At 44.0% G+C, this 13,088-nt stretch overlaps 1 protein-coding gene across 17 annotated transcripts in view; it reads left to right on the forward strand.

Moving 5' to 3' along the window:
- LOC101173180 (uncharacterized) overlaps positions 1-13,088 on the forward strand; it is a 200,672-nt gene that overhangs the window by 92,815 nt on the left and 94,769 nt on the right. The window contains exon 1 of one of the 17 annotated variants that reach the window (XM_078938289.1): positions 6,779-6,806. The exons of the other annotated variants lie outside the window; for them this stretch is intronic. Coding sequence (XP_078794415.1) covers positions 6,794-6,806 — 13 coding nt within the window. The 5' untranslated portion in view covers positions 6,779-6,793. Of the gene's footprint in view, positions 1-6,778; positions 6,807-13,088 lie in introns of those variants that run through there. 17 annotated transcript variants of the gene reach the window in all.

The following is a 13,088-nucleotide window of genomic DNA, read 5'->3' on the forward strand; positions in this document are numbered from 1 at the left end:
GAGCAAGGCAGGGGCCCGCCGCCCCCGCCCAGGAGGGGGGAACCCCGGGGAAAAAAGGGCGGCCCACAAGGGATGTTATAAATATGGCCCGACCAGGCTCGGCCATGTTGGAAGTTTGGCGGGGCCCAGCGTCCAGGGGCAAGGACCAGGACCCACCCCCCAGGGACACGAACACCCCCGGCTCAGGTGTAATATGAACCCCCCCACCGTGCGGAGAGAGCACCGCCGGGCCCAGGGAGCCGGCACCCAAGGGACACGGCCGCCATCGCCAAGGGGCCCGCACCCCCCACCAGGGAAGGGGTAGGGGACAGATGGACCCAGGTCCCACCTTCCTTGTAAAATGTGTGTGCGTGTATGGGTGTTTGAGAGGGTGTTTGTGTGCATGTGTGTGTGTTTATGTTTGAATGTATATATTGAAGGGGGAGGGGTGTGTGTACTAAGGGGGGTGCAGTTAAAATTGGCGAGTAGGGCACTAAGGGGACATCTCCTGATTACTCACAGTGATGTCCCCTCACCCTCCACACCAAGGGGCCCTAAATGTCTAAGGTGCGGTTAAAATTGGCGGGTAGGGTGCCAGGAGGACATCTGCTGCTTGCTTGCAGTGATGTCCAAGCACCCCCCCTACCAAGGACCCTACATGTCTAAGGTGCAAATAAAACCGAAAGAGGGGGGGCCCACTCCATACGGCAACCATAGGAGGGGGGCCACTCCCAAGTAGCCCCCCCCCCCAAGGCGCATCGCAGGCTAGACCCCCCACCCCCTCACCCTAATATGAGGTTATATAAGGAAGGGGGTAAGTTGGGGACAGCTGGTAGACTGTCCCCCGGTGGTCAAACAGCCGTCCCCCAGCCCACCCCCAGCAAAGGGGCCAGGGCCACCCAGCCCAGGGGCCCACCCCCGGAGGCGCCGACACCCCAGGCCCGGCACCACCCACCCCACACAGAGAGAGAGGAGCCAGAAAGCGTCGCCCCCCCCCGGAGCAAGCCCAGGCCCCCACCCCCAGACGCCGGCCCTAGAAGAGCTCTGGTCAGGCCTCGACGGGACCGAGGAGGCCAACCGGCCGAGGCAACCACTGATTGCCTCAGCGGAGACCCCGACCCGCTAGCCCCCCCCGACCCGTACTAATAATGGGCCCCCCTCCCCCCCAGAACGCCCCCCCACAGGACAGGGCCGACAAGCCCCCCACCCCACCCCACCCCAGACCCCGCAGCCGAAGCGGGTGACACCCAGAGCGACCGGGGGCCCCGAGAGGGTTGTCCCGTCCCGTCCCAGAGCCAGGGAAGGGCCGATCCCAGCCCCAGGTGCAGATGGGCAGCCCATCCGGCGCCGCTGGGCCCCCCCCACCCGAGCAGGGCCCCCCGCCAACCCCCCCCAGCACAGGCAAAGGGACCACCCCCCCAAGCCAAGCCAGACCACCACCCCACCCCCCCACCACGCACCCCCACACCCAAGCCCAGAGGACCACGCAGCGCCCCAGCCCGCCCCACCCAGGCACCGGACCCGACCCCCCGACCAACGGAGCCCCCCACCGCCCCCGCCAGGCACCGGAAGCCCCGACCCCCACCCCAAACCACGGCAGAAGGGCAAGGAGCAGCGACGACCAAGCCCTCCACCCCCTAAGTCATGGAGTCAACCACAGGAGACCAGAGAGACTGAATTCTTTCAAAGTTACTTGAGCTTTGGGCTGACATTTTTTCCAAGCTGATATGATCAAACAGCAGATTTCTGTGTTGACTTATGTTTATATTTTTCTTGTTTTTCCAATTTATTAAAATAGTTTTTTTGGCAATACAAAGAGTTATGAAAATGATAGATGCTAATCCTTCTTCTATATCGATGGCACTCATGTCACCAAGCACACAGGTCCAACTTAGAAAGCTGTTGAAGGAAAACTGACAACTTTTTTTTATCATGTTGTAATCTTGCATATTCATCAACATTGATTAATTGAATTAAAAATAATTGTCTGATTTCTTTTAAATCTGCTTTTCATGTTAAGTCTGTATAGCTATTTGAGGGCAAAACATGAAAATTTTAATTCAGTTTGCCAGAATTACATAAATGTGCTATCACGGGCAGATCTTTTTCATTCTACAAAACTGGACTTATTTTTCTATGTAAGATCAAACTTTGAGAATATAAACACGAGAAATGTGTGCAAATTTAGATTTGATTAATTTTTTAGTAAACATGGTTTTGCAAATTGCTATGAACACATGAAGACGATTTATTCAAAAGGTTCACCTTAAAGGCCCGTACACACCGGTGTAGGTACCGGATGTTCTCGGGTTGCCGGATGTTCTCGGGGTCCTTCAGGGTCCTTCAAATGAGTTATATCACTAGAGGAGACATCACGTGGTTCCTCATGGGAGGAGAGCACCGCCATCTTGGTGAGGTCAAGTTTTGAAGACCAAATCACTTTTATAACATTTAATAAAGAGCTCTGTTTTTGCTTTCAATCACTTCATTATATGAAAAAGAAGAATGGCTTGAAATTGCTTAGTTTTGTTCAGAAATACAAACTTCACGAGTACCCCTAACTTAACTAGTATTAGACTACTTAGATTTTTTCTATGTTCCTTTATTTTATTTTACTTATGTTTTTATTTATTTGTGTGTTATGTTCATTGTTTCTTTTTTCCCCTCTATTCTTTATTTTCTATGTCAATATGTTATATTTGGCAATGGTGACTGATCTTCGAGGCAATATTGATTACATCGTTATTGTTCGTTGTTAACGTTAAAGTGTGGAAGCCATGCTTTGAACAACTTTGTCAAATAAAAAAGCCCTTTAAACGCTGATTCTAATGATACCAATAGTTCGCGTCGAAAAAAATCCGAAGCATATGAATAATAGACATCTTTCGAAGGAATCAGAGATTTGGATCTGCCGCTACAGCGCACGCTGGAAATGAACCCGATATGACCTGTGACGTCATGAAAGGCGTTGACTTTCGCAGTTCCGCTTCGGACAGCATGTAAACAAAACAGGTAGTCTTCGTTTCTCTCGTGTTTAAATCTGTTAATCATCAACATGCCAAGTCGTTTTGTGGCAGCTGGATGTAGCAATACATCTAGTGAAAGTTTATCTGTGTATAAAATTCCCAAAACAAGAAACGCTGCTGAAAAGGGGAAAGTTCAAGAAGGTGGACGGCGAAGGATTTTTCCCTCCAGATCTGCAGGAGAGAAGTCTGCGTTTTCGAAGGGACAAAAACCGGGACACAAACGAAGAATTTTGAACGGAGAGTTGGGAGGAGGATCTTGGCTTCTGAGTCGAGGAAAGGCGGGTGAGCTGGAAGCGAGCGAGCCGTTTTCTGGGTCGGAGAGGACGGCGCTGGAGTCGGGAGCGGAGGCTGCTAAGCTAGTGTGCATCACGATGGATCACATTGAGGCGAAGTAGTCGTGTTTTCTGTTGTCCTTGGATCCAACTGGAGTATTTCAACACACTCAATGTTTTGCAAGAGAAGCAACAGGCCTGCAACGTTTTTTTTCTTTTGCTTTTGAGGTGCCGGTACCGTGAGTAAACTGAACTGTGTGTGTGTGTGAGCGCGCGCGCGCACGAGAAAAGGTTTCAAACGGGTTCAAACGGGTAAAACTGTTAATGTTCCACAGTTGTTAATGGTATACAGTGACTTTGTTAACTAAAGAGTAGTACCATCTGGGAAACTTTTATTTTGTGACATTTATTTTGTAAATTGGGTTGAAAACCAGTGTTTACCTTTGTTTAGATTAGGCCAAAAGGGGACATTTTGAGTATATTTTAGGGTAAGTGGAGTAATTTAATTTTATACATTTTTTAGACTTACTGGAGTCTAGCCGAATCTTCATGCTGGCTATCGTCATCGGCATGATCACTAGACCTACTACTTTCTGCTATATCCTCCTCACTTTCGCAAAAGGGTTCGAATCGATACGGTTGCAAAAGTGACTCATCATCATGATAATCTCCGCAACTTTCCTCTTCATCTTTCTGTTCATCTGATGATAAATCGCTAATAGAGACGGTAGCATCACTCTGTGCTTCGCTATCGGTGCTAGCCATGTTATCTTCCTTGTCTTCCTTTCGTTACGTCACAAACAGGGCGGCGCGAATTCGGCGTAATGCGTGAAGCCGGCGGCCGTCCTCGTTGTTTATATTGCGTTTTTCGCTATTTATTCTTTTTCGAAAAATATTAAAAACAATCGCAACATGAAATAGAGACTATTTACTATATTTTGGCTTATTAAAATAGGCCATGTCACCCACACTTTAATGTCATTGTTAATGTATGATACCGCAATTGTCAATAAAGTTTTTTAAAAAACTTAGCGACGTTAACTCATTGGTCGTGGCAACTTACAGCCAATCAAATAGTGTGACGTCATCATTGGTCGAAGGACCCCGAGAACATCCGGTGTGGGTACCGGATGTTCTCGGGTTGCCGGATGTTCTCGGGGTCCTTCAGGGTCCTTCAAATGAGTTATATCACTAGACGAGACATCACGTGGTTCCTCATGGGAGGAGAGCACCACCATCTTGGTAAGGTCAAGTTTTGAAGACCAAATCACTTTTATAACATTTAATAAAGAGCTCTGTTTTTGCTTTCAATCACTTCATTATATGAAAAAGAAGAATGGCTTGAAATTGCTTAGTTTTGTTCAGAAATACAAACTTCACGAGTACCCCTAACTTAACTAGTATTAGACTACTCAGATTTTTTCTATGTTCCTTTATTTTATTTTACTTGTGTTTGTATTTATTTGTGTGTTATGTTCATTGTTTCTTTTTTTCCCCTCTTTTGTTTATTTTCTATGTCAATATGTTATATTTGGCAATGGTGACTGATCTTCGAGGCAATATTGATTACATCGTTATTGTTCGTTGTTAACGTTAATGTCATTGTTAATGTATGATACCGCAATTGTCAATAAAGTTTTTAAAAAAACTTCGCGACGTTAACTCATTGGTCGTGGCAACTTACAGCCAATCAAATAGTGTGACGTCATCATTGGTCGAAGGACCCTGAAGGACCCCGAGAACATTCCCCCTGCTTTTTGCAACACTATCCAACTCTGAAATTGTTATTCTCTTATGTTATACTTTTCCCTGATTTCTCTATGATTATGAATATAAATAGGTTTATGTTTGCATACTGATAAGAATTTTTCTTCTTTTTGCTTCCTTTCCAATTATAGTATTCTCTTTTGTATTCGCCATATTTTGTAATTTTTATGTAAATGTTCTGGTATTGTTTTGTATTGTGTTCTATAAATAAAAAAAATAAAATAAAAAAAAAAAAAACTTGCACAATAAAAAAAAAAAAAAAAAAAAAAAAAAGGACCCCGAGAACATCCGGCAACCCGAGAACATCTGGTACCCACACCGGGACGAATATTCGCCCGGGCTTTTTGCCACGTTTTTTGTGTTCACACCCAGGCGATTTTCGCTGACGATGAGCCGAGTGAACATGCAATTTCATTCCCTGACATTAGATGGCGCTTGATGTAAAACAGAAATACTCCTGTACACAAGGTGGCGCTGCGCAACTTTACGCTTTTTAAAGTCACTTTTCGCTCGGAAGAAGAGAGCAAGTATTTACGCGCTTGTCAGAATCATACAAAGATAACATGAATATTTCAAGCACCAGTAGCTCCAACTGGTTCTTGGTTCGAGGATATTTTAAAATGTCCTTAATTATTTCGTCGTGGCAGTGTAGACGCGACTTGGCATCTATCTTCTTTGATGGTATGTGTGCTCAGAAAGGCAGTTTGATGTTTGAACGCCCCCAAGTTGTGTTTTACTGTAACTTCATAAGCTCCAGACACGAGTGCAAAAGCGCTGTTTTCATTGGTCGTATAGTTTTCGACGCGGCGCGTCGAACCAAAAAAACGAACACGAGGCGTTTTTTAAAAAGTGACGCTCTGACGCGTGGCGTTTTTTCGCGTTGGTGTGCACACTCACATTGGTGCCCTTTGTTTAGTCACGAGGCGTTAAACGTCGGCGAAAATCGCCGGCGAAATTCGCCGGCGAAATTCGTCCCCGTGTGAACAGGCCTTAACTCCTAAATGTCTCAGAAAACAAAACATACTGTTGGTCATGCTAATACCGGTAGTATTAATCTTTTCTATTTTTTGTATTTGTCAATAGAATAGAAATTCTGTTAGTAAAACATCACACAAATTCATGTAGAGCTTTGTGGAAAGTGGAAAAGCTCAGTGAGTTCATGAGGCGTTTTTTTGACTGGTTACAAATTAGGAGGCTGTCTTTTTATTTTTACATTACTCAGAACTCATAATGCTTATATTTCATTTCCATTATATCCATTATATCCTTTAAATAAATTATGAAAAGAAAAGCTAAACTACAAAGCTGTATTACCAGGTATGCAGTCTTTAACCCATAAGAACCCAGACCAATTTTTCCTGAAAAATGAAATGATGTAGAATATACTACAAAGCAAATGGAGCATGAAACACATTTCTGATATGTTTCTGTTACACTGATGTCACCATGGGTTCTAATGGGTTAAAGGAAGATTTAAGCTGAAGGAGGACAGATTTAAGGGCATTGCCTGATCAGGATGGTGTGGGGGATGCAGAGAACTGCACCCTGTTCTGACTGTGAAACATCATCATAGCCCTGTAGTCCTGCTGCTAGAGAGATTGTTCTCAGTTCTTATCACAGCTTGAAGAAGTGAGGCTGAGGCTGAAGAGCTAAACAAGGGTCAGCTGGAGGGCAGCTGCAGGAACTTGGCTCATCTCCGATTAGACATTTTTGGGAAGAGAAACCTTCGGATGGCTGGATCAGAAAAAGATGGGAGAGGCAGGTTTGTTCAGTTTCTGTGGCTACAAATGGTAGAAATAGTCACATAATGATCAAATTTTTTCACTTCCTACCTTTGGTTTGAAACTTAGAAACAAGCACTGCCGCAGAGTGATGTTCGGTCTAGCTGCAAATCTAAAAATGTTTCTAATAGGTATAATAAAGCCCTCTGAAGGGGAAATGAAGAATGGACCTATTCTTGTTGCTTTGTATGGTTTTTATTTAAAATGTAGTTTTCAGTATAATAAATATACAACACAGTACAACTTATTGCAGCTTTTTCTCAACATTAATTCCCATTAAAGTTGCATCTCAGTATTGGAGAATTTTTTCTAAATTTTTATCATTTCAGTTCTATTTATGCCTGTTTAAAAAAAATACCAAGAAAGGTCATCTTAAAACACTGGCTTTTTTCAGAGATACATTTTGTGCAATCATCTTGATAAGAAGAAAACTTTTTCAAAAATTAATTATCTGATTTTTTTTATCTATATTCAAAGTTTTACCAGTGGGCTTTTAGTTATGATGATGTCATTTTTAGCCAAAATCAAAAAACCTGTCTTTTCTAGGACATAGTATCTCATGTCCTCCATCAAAATACAATTTCTACAACAACATATTAAAAACACTAGAAGCACCATTTTCATTGGAGCGTGTCTACTTGGGTCATTGTTGTTAGCAAACCAGATAAGATGAGATTTTTGTCTGGCACTACAAGTGTGAAGATATAGAATGATCTCATGTGAATTTGGCTTTTTTCTTCCTTGTGTTTCACTGTAGTGTACTGTAGTTTTGTAAATCTGGAGGAAGCAAAAGTATTAGTCATCTAAAGTTCTGTTTTCTCTCAAATTTTCACAAACATCTCAAGTATTGGGCATTTAATTGACCTTGTGATGAAGTACTTATGTCAATTTTAAGCAAGACTCATGGTAATATGTTAATACAAAGACGAGATTCCAGAAGTCCAAACTACAACAGCTCCAACTTCTCCTGGTTCGCAGTGAAGAACCAGTTTGTCGTCTTGTTTTGCTCCTGGTCTTGTCAAAGCTCTGACCCTGGTGGTACGGTTCATCTGTCTCATTTAGTAGTCAGAGGAGTAGAGCACAGCAGCAGACTGAGGCTGGGTCAGCTGGAGGACAATGTCCGGCCACAGGCTCTTGGCCAGATTGGAAAGGATAGGAGAAAGATCCTAAATTGACACAGCAGCTGGGTCCAAGCATTCATCATGATTTGAATAGTAAACCTTGAAAATGTAATTGTCTAGATCATCCATTGATAAAAAATAAAATGTTAAGTAAAGTAAAGTATTTTAAAAGGTGTATAATGGAGATGGATTTGATTTATGTCTATGGTCATTAAAGTAACAATAGATAATGATGAGTTGTTGAAATCTAATAATTTGCCGTTAAACTGGGAGTTTTTTTGATGACCTTCAGAGACCTTTTAGATTGTTAGAAAGAATGGGAACATTTTAGAACCATAAATCTGCTGCTCTGACAAATGCACAAACAGGGCTACTGCCATATCTGAAGTTGCACTTGTCAGTATAACCTCAAGACAAGCAGGTGCTAAAATTTGGATTCAGTCACAGGCTGAGTTTTATTTCTCATGACAAGGACATGATCATAACAAAGTTTGTCTGGCAGCCTTCTGCCTGAATCCACTCACAGTCCTAAAAGAACCCCTCCCAGCACTCCAATGGCTTTTCTCCAGCCCGGCTCTGGAAGAACAAGGTTTTGTGAGGCGAGAGCGTGTGTTAGTGTTCTTCTTGGGCATCCGTGGTATCCTGTCAAATTGTTTTGTCAATCAAGCGTCTCTCTCTGACCTTTTGGCTGTTTTTGTGTCGTGTATGTTTATAAGGAACTGCATGCATGCACATTTCATCCCTGTTGGAGAAGCTATGACAAACGACCTCTTTGTGCATGTCCTCATATGCCCCTTGGACGTGAGTCTTGATTGCATGATTTAGTTCTGGTACAAAGGTCAGCAACTGGACATTTTGATCACAAAAAAGGCTGACATTAGATGACATTTTTGGAAGGTTTTATAAGGTTAAAAGTAAGAATTAAACCTATGTTTAACCCAACTCTTACAAGCATTTCCATCTGTCTTATAAACTGATGTTTCTTCTTTCTCTTTCGGCTTTTCCCATCAGGGGTCGCCACAGCGAATCATCCTTTTCCACCTCACTCTATCATGAACATCTTCTACCCTAACGTTAGCCAACTTCATGTCCTCTGTTAAGACATCCATGTATCTCCTCTTTGGCCGTCCTCTTGCCCTCCGGCCAGGCAGCTCCATCTCCAACATCCTTCTACCAATATATCCACTATCCCTCCTCTGAACATGTCCAAACCATCTCAGTCTGGCTTCTCTGACTTTGTCGCTAACACAGGCAACATGAGCCGTCCCTCTGATGTACTCGTTCCTTATCCTGTCTAACCTGGTCACTCCTAAGGAGAACCTCAACATCTTCATCTCTGCTACCTCCATCTCAGCCTCTTGTCTCTGTCTCACTGCTACCGTCTCTAACCCATAGAGCAGAGCTGGTCTCACCACTGTCTTGTACACCTTTCCTTTGAGTCTTGCTGGCACTCTTCTGTCACACAACACTCCTGACACTTTCCTCCAACCGCTCCAACCTGCCTGCACTCGCCTCTTCACCTCTTTTCCACAATCCCCATCACACTGAACTGTTGACCCCAAGTACTTAAACTCCTGCACCTTCTTCACCTCAGCCCCCTGTAACCTAACGCTTCTACCTTGATCCCTCTCGTTCAGACACATGTATTCTGTCTTACTATGACTGACCTTCATGCCTCTTCTTTCCAGAGCTAACCTCCACCTCTCTAGCTGTTCCTCCACCTGCTCTCTACTCTCACTGCAAATTACAATGTCATCCGCAAACATCATTGTCCAGGGAGATTCCTGTCTTACCTCGTCTGTCAGCCTGTCCATCAGCATAGCAAACAAAAAAGGACTCAAAGCTGATCCTTGGTGTAGTCCCACCTCCACCTTGAACTCCTCTGTCTGACCTACAGCACATCTCACCACCGTCATACTTCTCTCATACATGTCCTGAACTACTCTGACATACTTCTCTGCCACTCCAGACGACCTCATACAGTACCACAGCTCCTCCCTCGGCACCCTGTCATACGCCTTCTCTAAATCTACGAACACACAATGCAGCTCCTTCTGACCTTCTCTGTACTTTTCCATCAACATTCTCAAAGCAAAAATGGCATCAGTGGTGCTCTTACGGGGCATGAAACCATACTGCTGCTCACAAATCTCCACCTTCTTCCTAAGCCTGGCTTCCACTACTCTTTCCCACAGCTTCATTGTGTGGCTCATCAACTTTATTCCTCTATAGTTGCTGCAGTTCTGCATGTCACCCTTGTTTTTAAAGATCGGGACCAGAACGCTTCTCCTCCATTCCTCAGGCATCTTCTCACTCTCTAAAATCCTATTGAACAACCTTGTTAGAAATTCCACTGCTGTCTCTCCTAAGCACTTCCATACCTCCACAGGTAGGTCATCAGGACCAACAGCCTTTCCACTCTTCATCCTTTTCAGAGCCTTCCTAACCTCATCCTTTCCAATCTCTGCTACTTCCTGCTCCACAACAACCACATCTTCCTCCCTTCTTTCCCTGTCATTTTCCACGTTCATCAGCTCCTCAAAATACTCCTTCCATCTTTTCTGTACACTCTCTTGGGTTGTTAGCACCTTTCCATCTCTGTCCTTAATCACCCTTATCTGTTGCACGTCCTTCCCATCTCTGTCTCTCTGTCTGGCTAGCCTGTACAAGTCCTTCTCTCCTTCCTTTGTGTCTAACCTGTCATAAAGCTCATCGTAAGCTTTCTGTTTGGCCTTTGCCACCTCTCTCTTCACTCTACGCTGCGCTTCCTTGTACTCCTGTCTACCTTCCTCAGTCCTTTCTACATCCCACTTCCTTTTAGCCAACCTCTTCCTCTGGACGCATTCCTGTACTTCCTCATTCCACCACCAAGTCTCTTTACCATCTTTCCTCTTTCCAGATGACACACCTAGCACCTTCCTACCTGTTTCCCTGATAATTTCTGCTGTAGTTTCCCAGTCCTCTGGAAGCTCATCCTGACCACCCAGGACCTGTCTCAACTTCTGCCTAAATTCCTCACAAGTTTCTTCATTCTGTAGCTTCCACCACTTGGTCTTCTTTTCTGTTTTCCCTCTCTTCTTCTTCCTGGCCTCCAGAGTCATCTTACACACCACCATGCGGTGCTGTCTGGCTACACTCTCTCCTACCAACACTTTGCAGTCATTAACCTCTCTCAAATGACCTTGTCTACATAGGATGTAGTCCACCTGAGTACTCCTACCTCCACTTCTGTATGTCACTCTATGTTCCTCTCTCTTCTGGAAGTAAGTGTTGACTACAGCCATTTCCATCCTCTTCGCAAAGTCCACCACCATCTGTCCCTCCAGATTCCTTTCCTTCACACCAAACCTGCCCATCACCTCCTCATCACCTCTGTTGCCCTCACCAACATGCCCATTAAAGTCTGCTCCAATAAAAACTCTCTCTCCTCTGGGAAAACTCTCTATGACCTCATCCAACTCACTCCAGAATCTCTCCTTCACTTCTAACTCACAGCCAACCTGTGGCGCATACCCACTGACTACATTCACCATCACCCCTTCAATTTCTAACTTTAGGCTCATCATCCTGTCTGAGACTCTTTTCACCTCTAGAACACTGTTTACAAACTCCCCCTTCAGAATCACTCCTACCCCGTTTCTCTTCCTATCAACACCATGATAGAAAAGTTTGTATCCTCCTCCAATACTACGTGCCTTGCTGCCCTTCCACCTTGTCTCCTGCACACACAGTACATCTACCTTCCTTCTCTCCATCATGTCTGCCAGCTCTCTGCCTTTCCCTGTCATTGTACCAACGTTAAGAGTCCCTATTCTCAAACCTATGTTCCTGCCTTTTCCCTTCTCTCTCTGGCCACGGACCCTTCTGCCTCCCCTCTTTCTTCCACCAACAGTAGTCAAATTTCCACCGACACCCTGTAGGTTAACAGCATCGGTGGCGGTCGTTGTTAACCCGGGCCTCGACCGATCCGGTATGTCTAAAGTGTTGTGGATGATTCGCATAGTTATTTTGGCAATTTTTACGCCGGATGCCCTTCCTGACGCAACCCTCTCTATTTATCCGGGCTTGGGACCGGCACAGAAGTTACTGGCTTGCAACCCCTGTGGGTAGATTCTTATAAACTGATGTTTAAACATAAATATGCACCTGAAAGGTGAGGAGTGTTCTTTTTTCAACCAAACTCAGATTAATAGACAAACCCAGCAAAAGGACTGGTAAATCAGAGCTACAGGTGTTTACTAAATCAAATGTGTGGCAAAATGCTTTAGTCACTGAATATTCACTTGACTGCTTCAGGCCGTCCCTAAAGGCATTTACCAACTGACCATCAATTGCTTCGTCAACATCATGTGAGAAACACTAGACTCTACACAATTCCATACTGATTATTTATTGTAATCTGTTATTCCTGTTTTACTTATTTAGACTTTTCAGTCTAAAGAAGTACTATAAAAATAGTATTTTTACCTCTAAATGATTCACTTTTTAGTGCACTTTTTATTTGCAGTGTTTAACGTGAGATGTTTTTAGTCATTTATCGAGTACATCTGATGATAGAGGGTGTAATTTTGTATTTAGGACAGGAGCATAGCCAGAAATTTACAGAAACGGAAAAATGGGAAAAGAAGTGTAGTTCCTCAGACAAGGAAAAGGAAAACAGAGCTGTTCCACAGTTACTTTCTTCATCAAAGGAGGAATAAATGAAGAGCAGGTGCAGTTTCAGAGCAAAATATTTTAGTGCCATTGTGTAGAACCCAGGTTCTACAAAGGGAATTACTGTGATTTACTGTAGATGAAATATACATTGCAACTTTATCAAAGGGAAAAAAAGAGAAATCCCTGTGATAGATTTACCGAGGACTTACTTTGAAAGAGCTTTTATATGACTATGCTGTATACAGAGACACACACCCCTCTTCATTTTGTCTCTAGTCTTCTGTTGTTTGTGTACACAGCACTCACAAGGACACAATATTCTTGTCCTCATGTGCACTGGCATCTCACAACCTAAAGGGGTGTAACCAGTTAGACAGCCAGGCTGTGCGTAGGCCTTTGTTTGTGGTACACTGTACTTAACACCTCAGATACCTTGTGTCATATGCATCATGATGATGGGGATATTATCTGATTGCTGCAAGTACC

The sequence above is a fragment of the Oryzias latipes genome, chromosome 20, assembly GCF_053564925.1.
Source record: "Oryzias latipes strain Hd-rR chromosome 20, Olatipes_Hd-rR_3.1".
Taxonomy (NCBI): Eukaryota; Metazoa; Chordata; class Actinopteri; order Beloniformes; family Adrianichthyidae; genus Oryzias; species Oryzias latipes.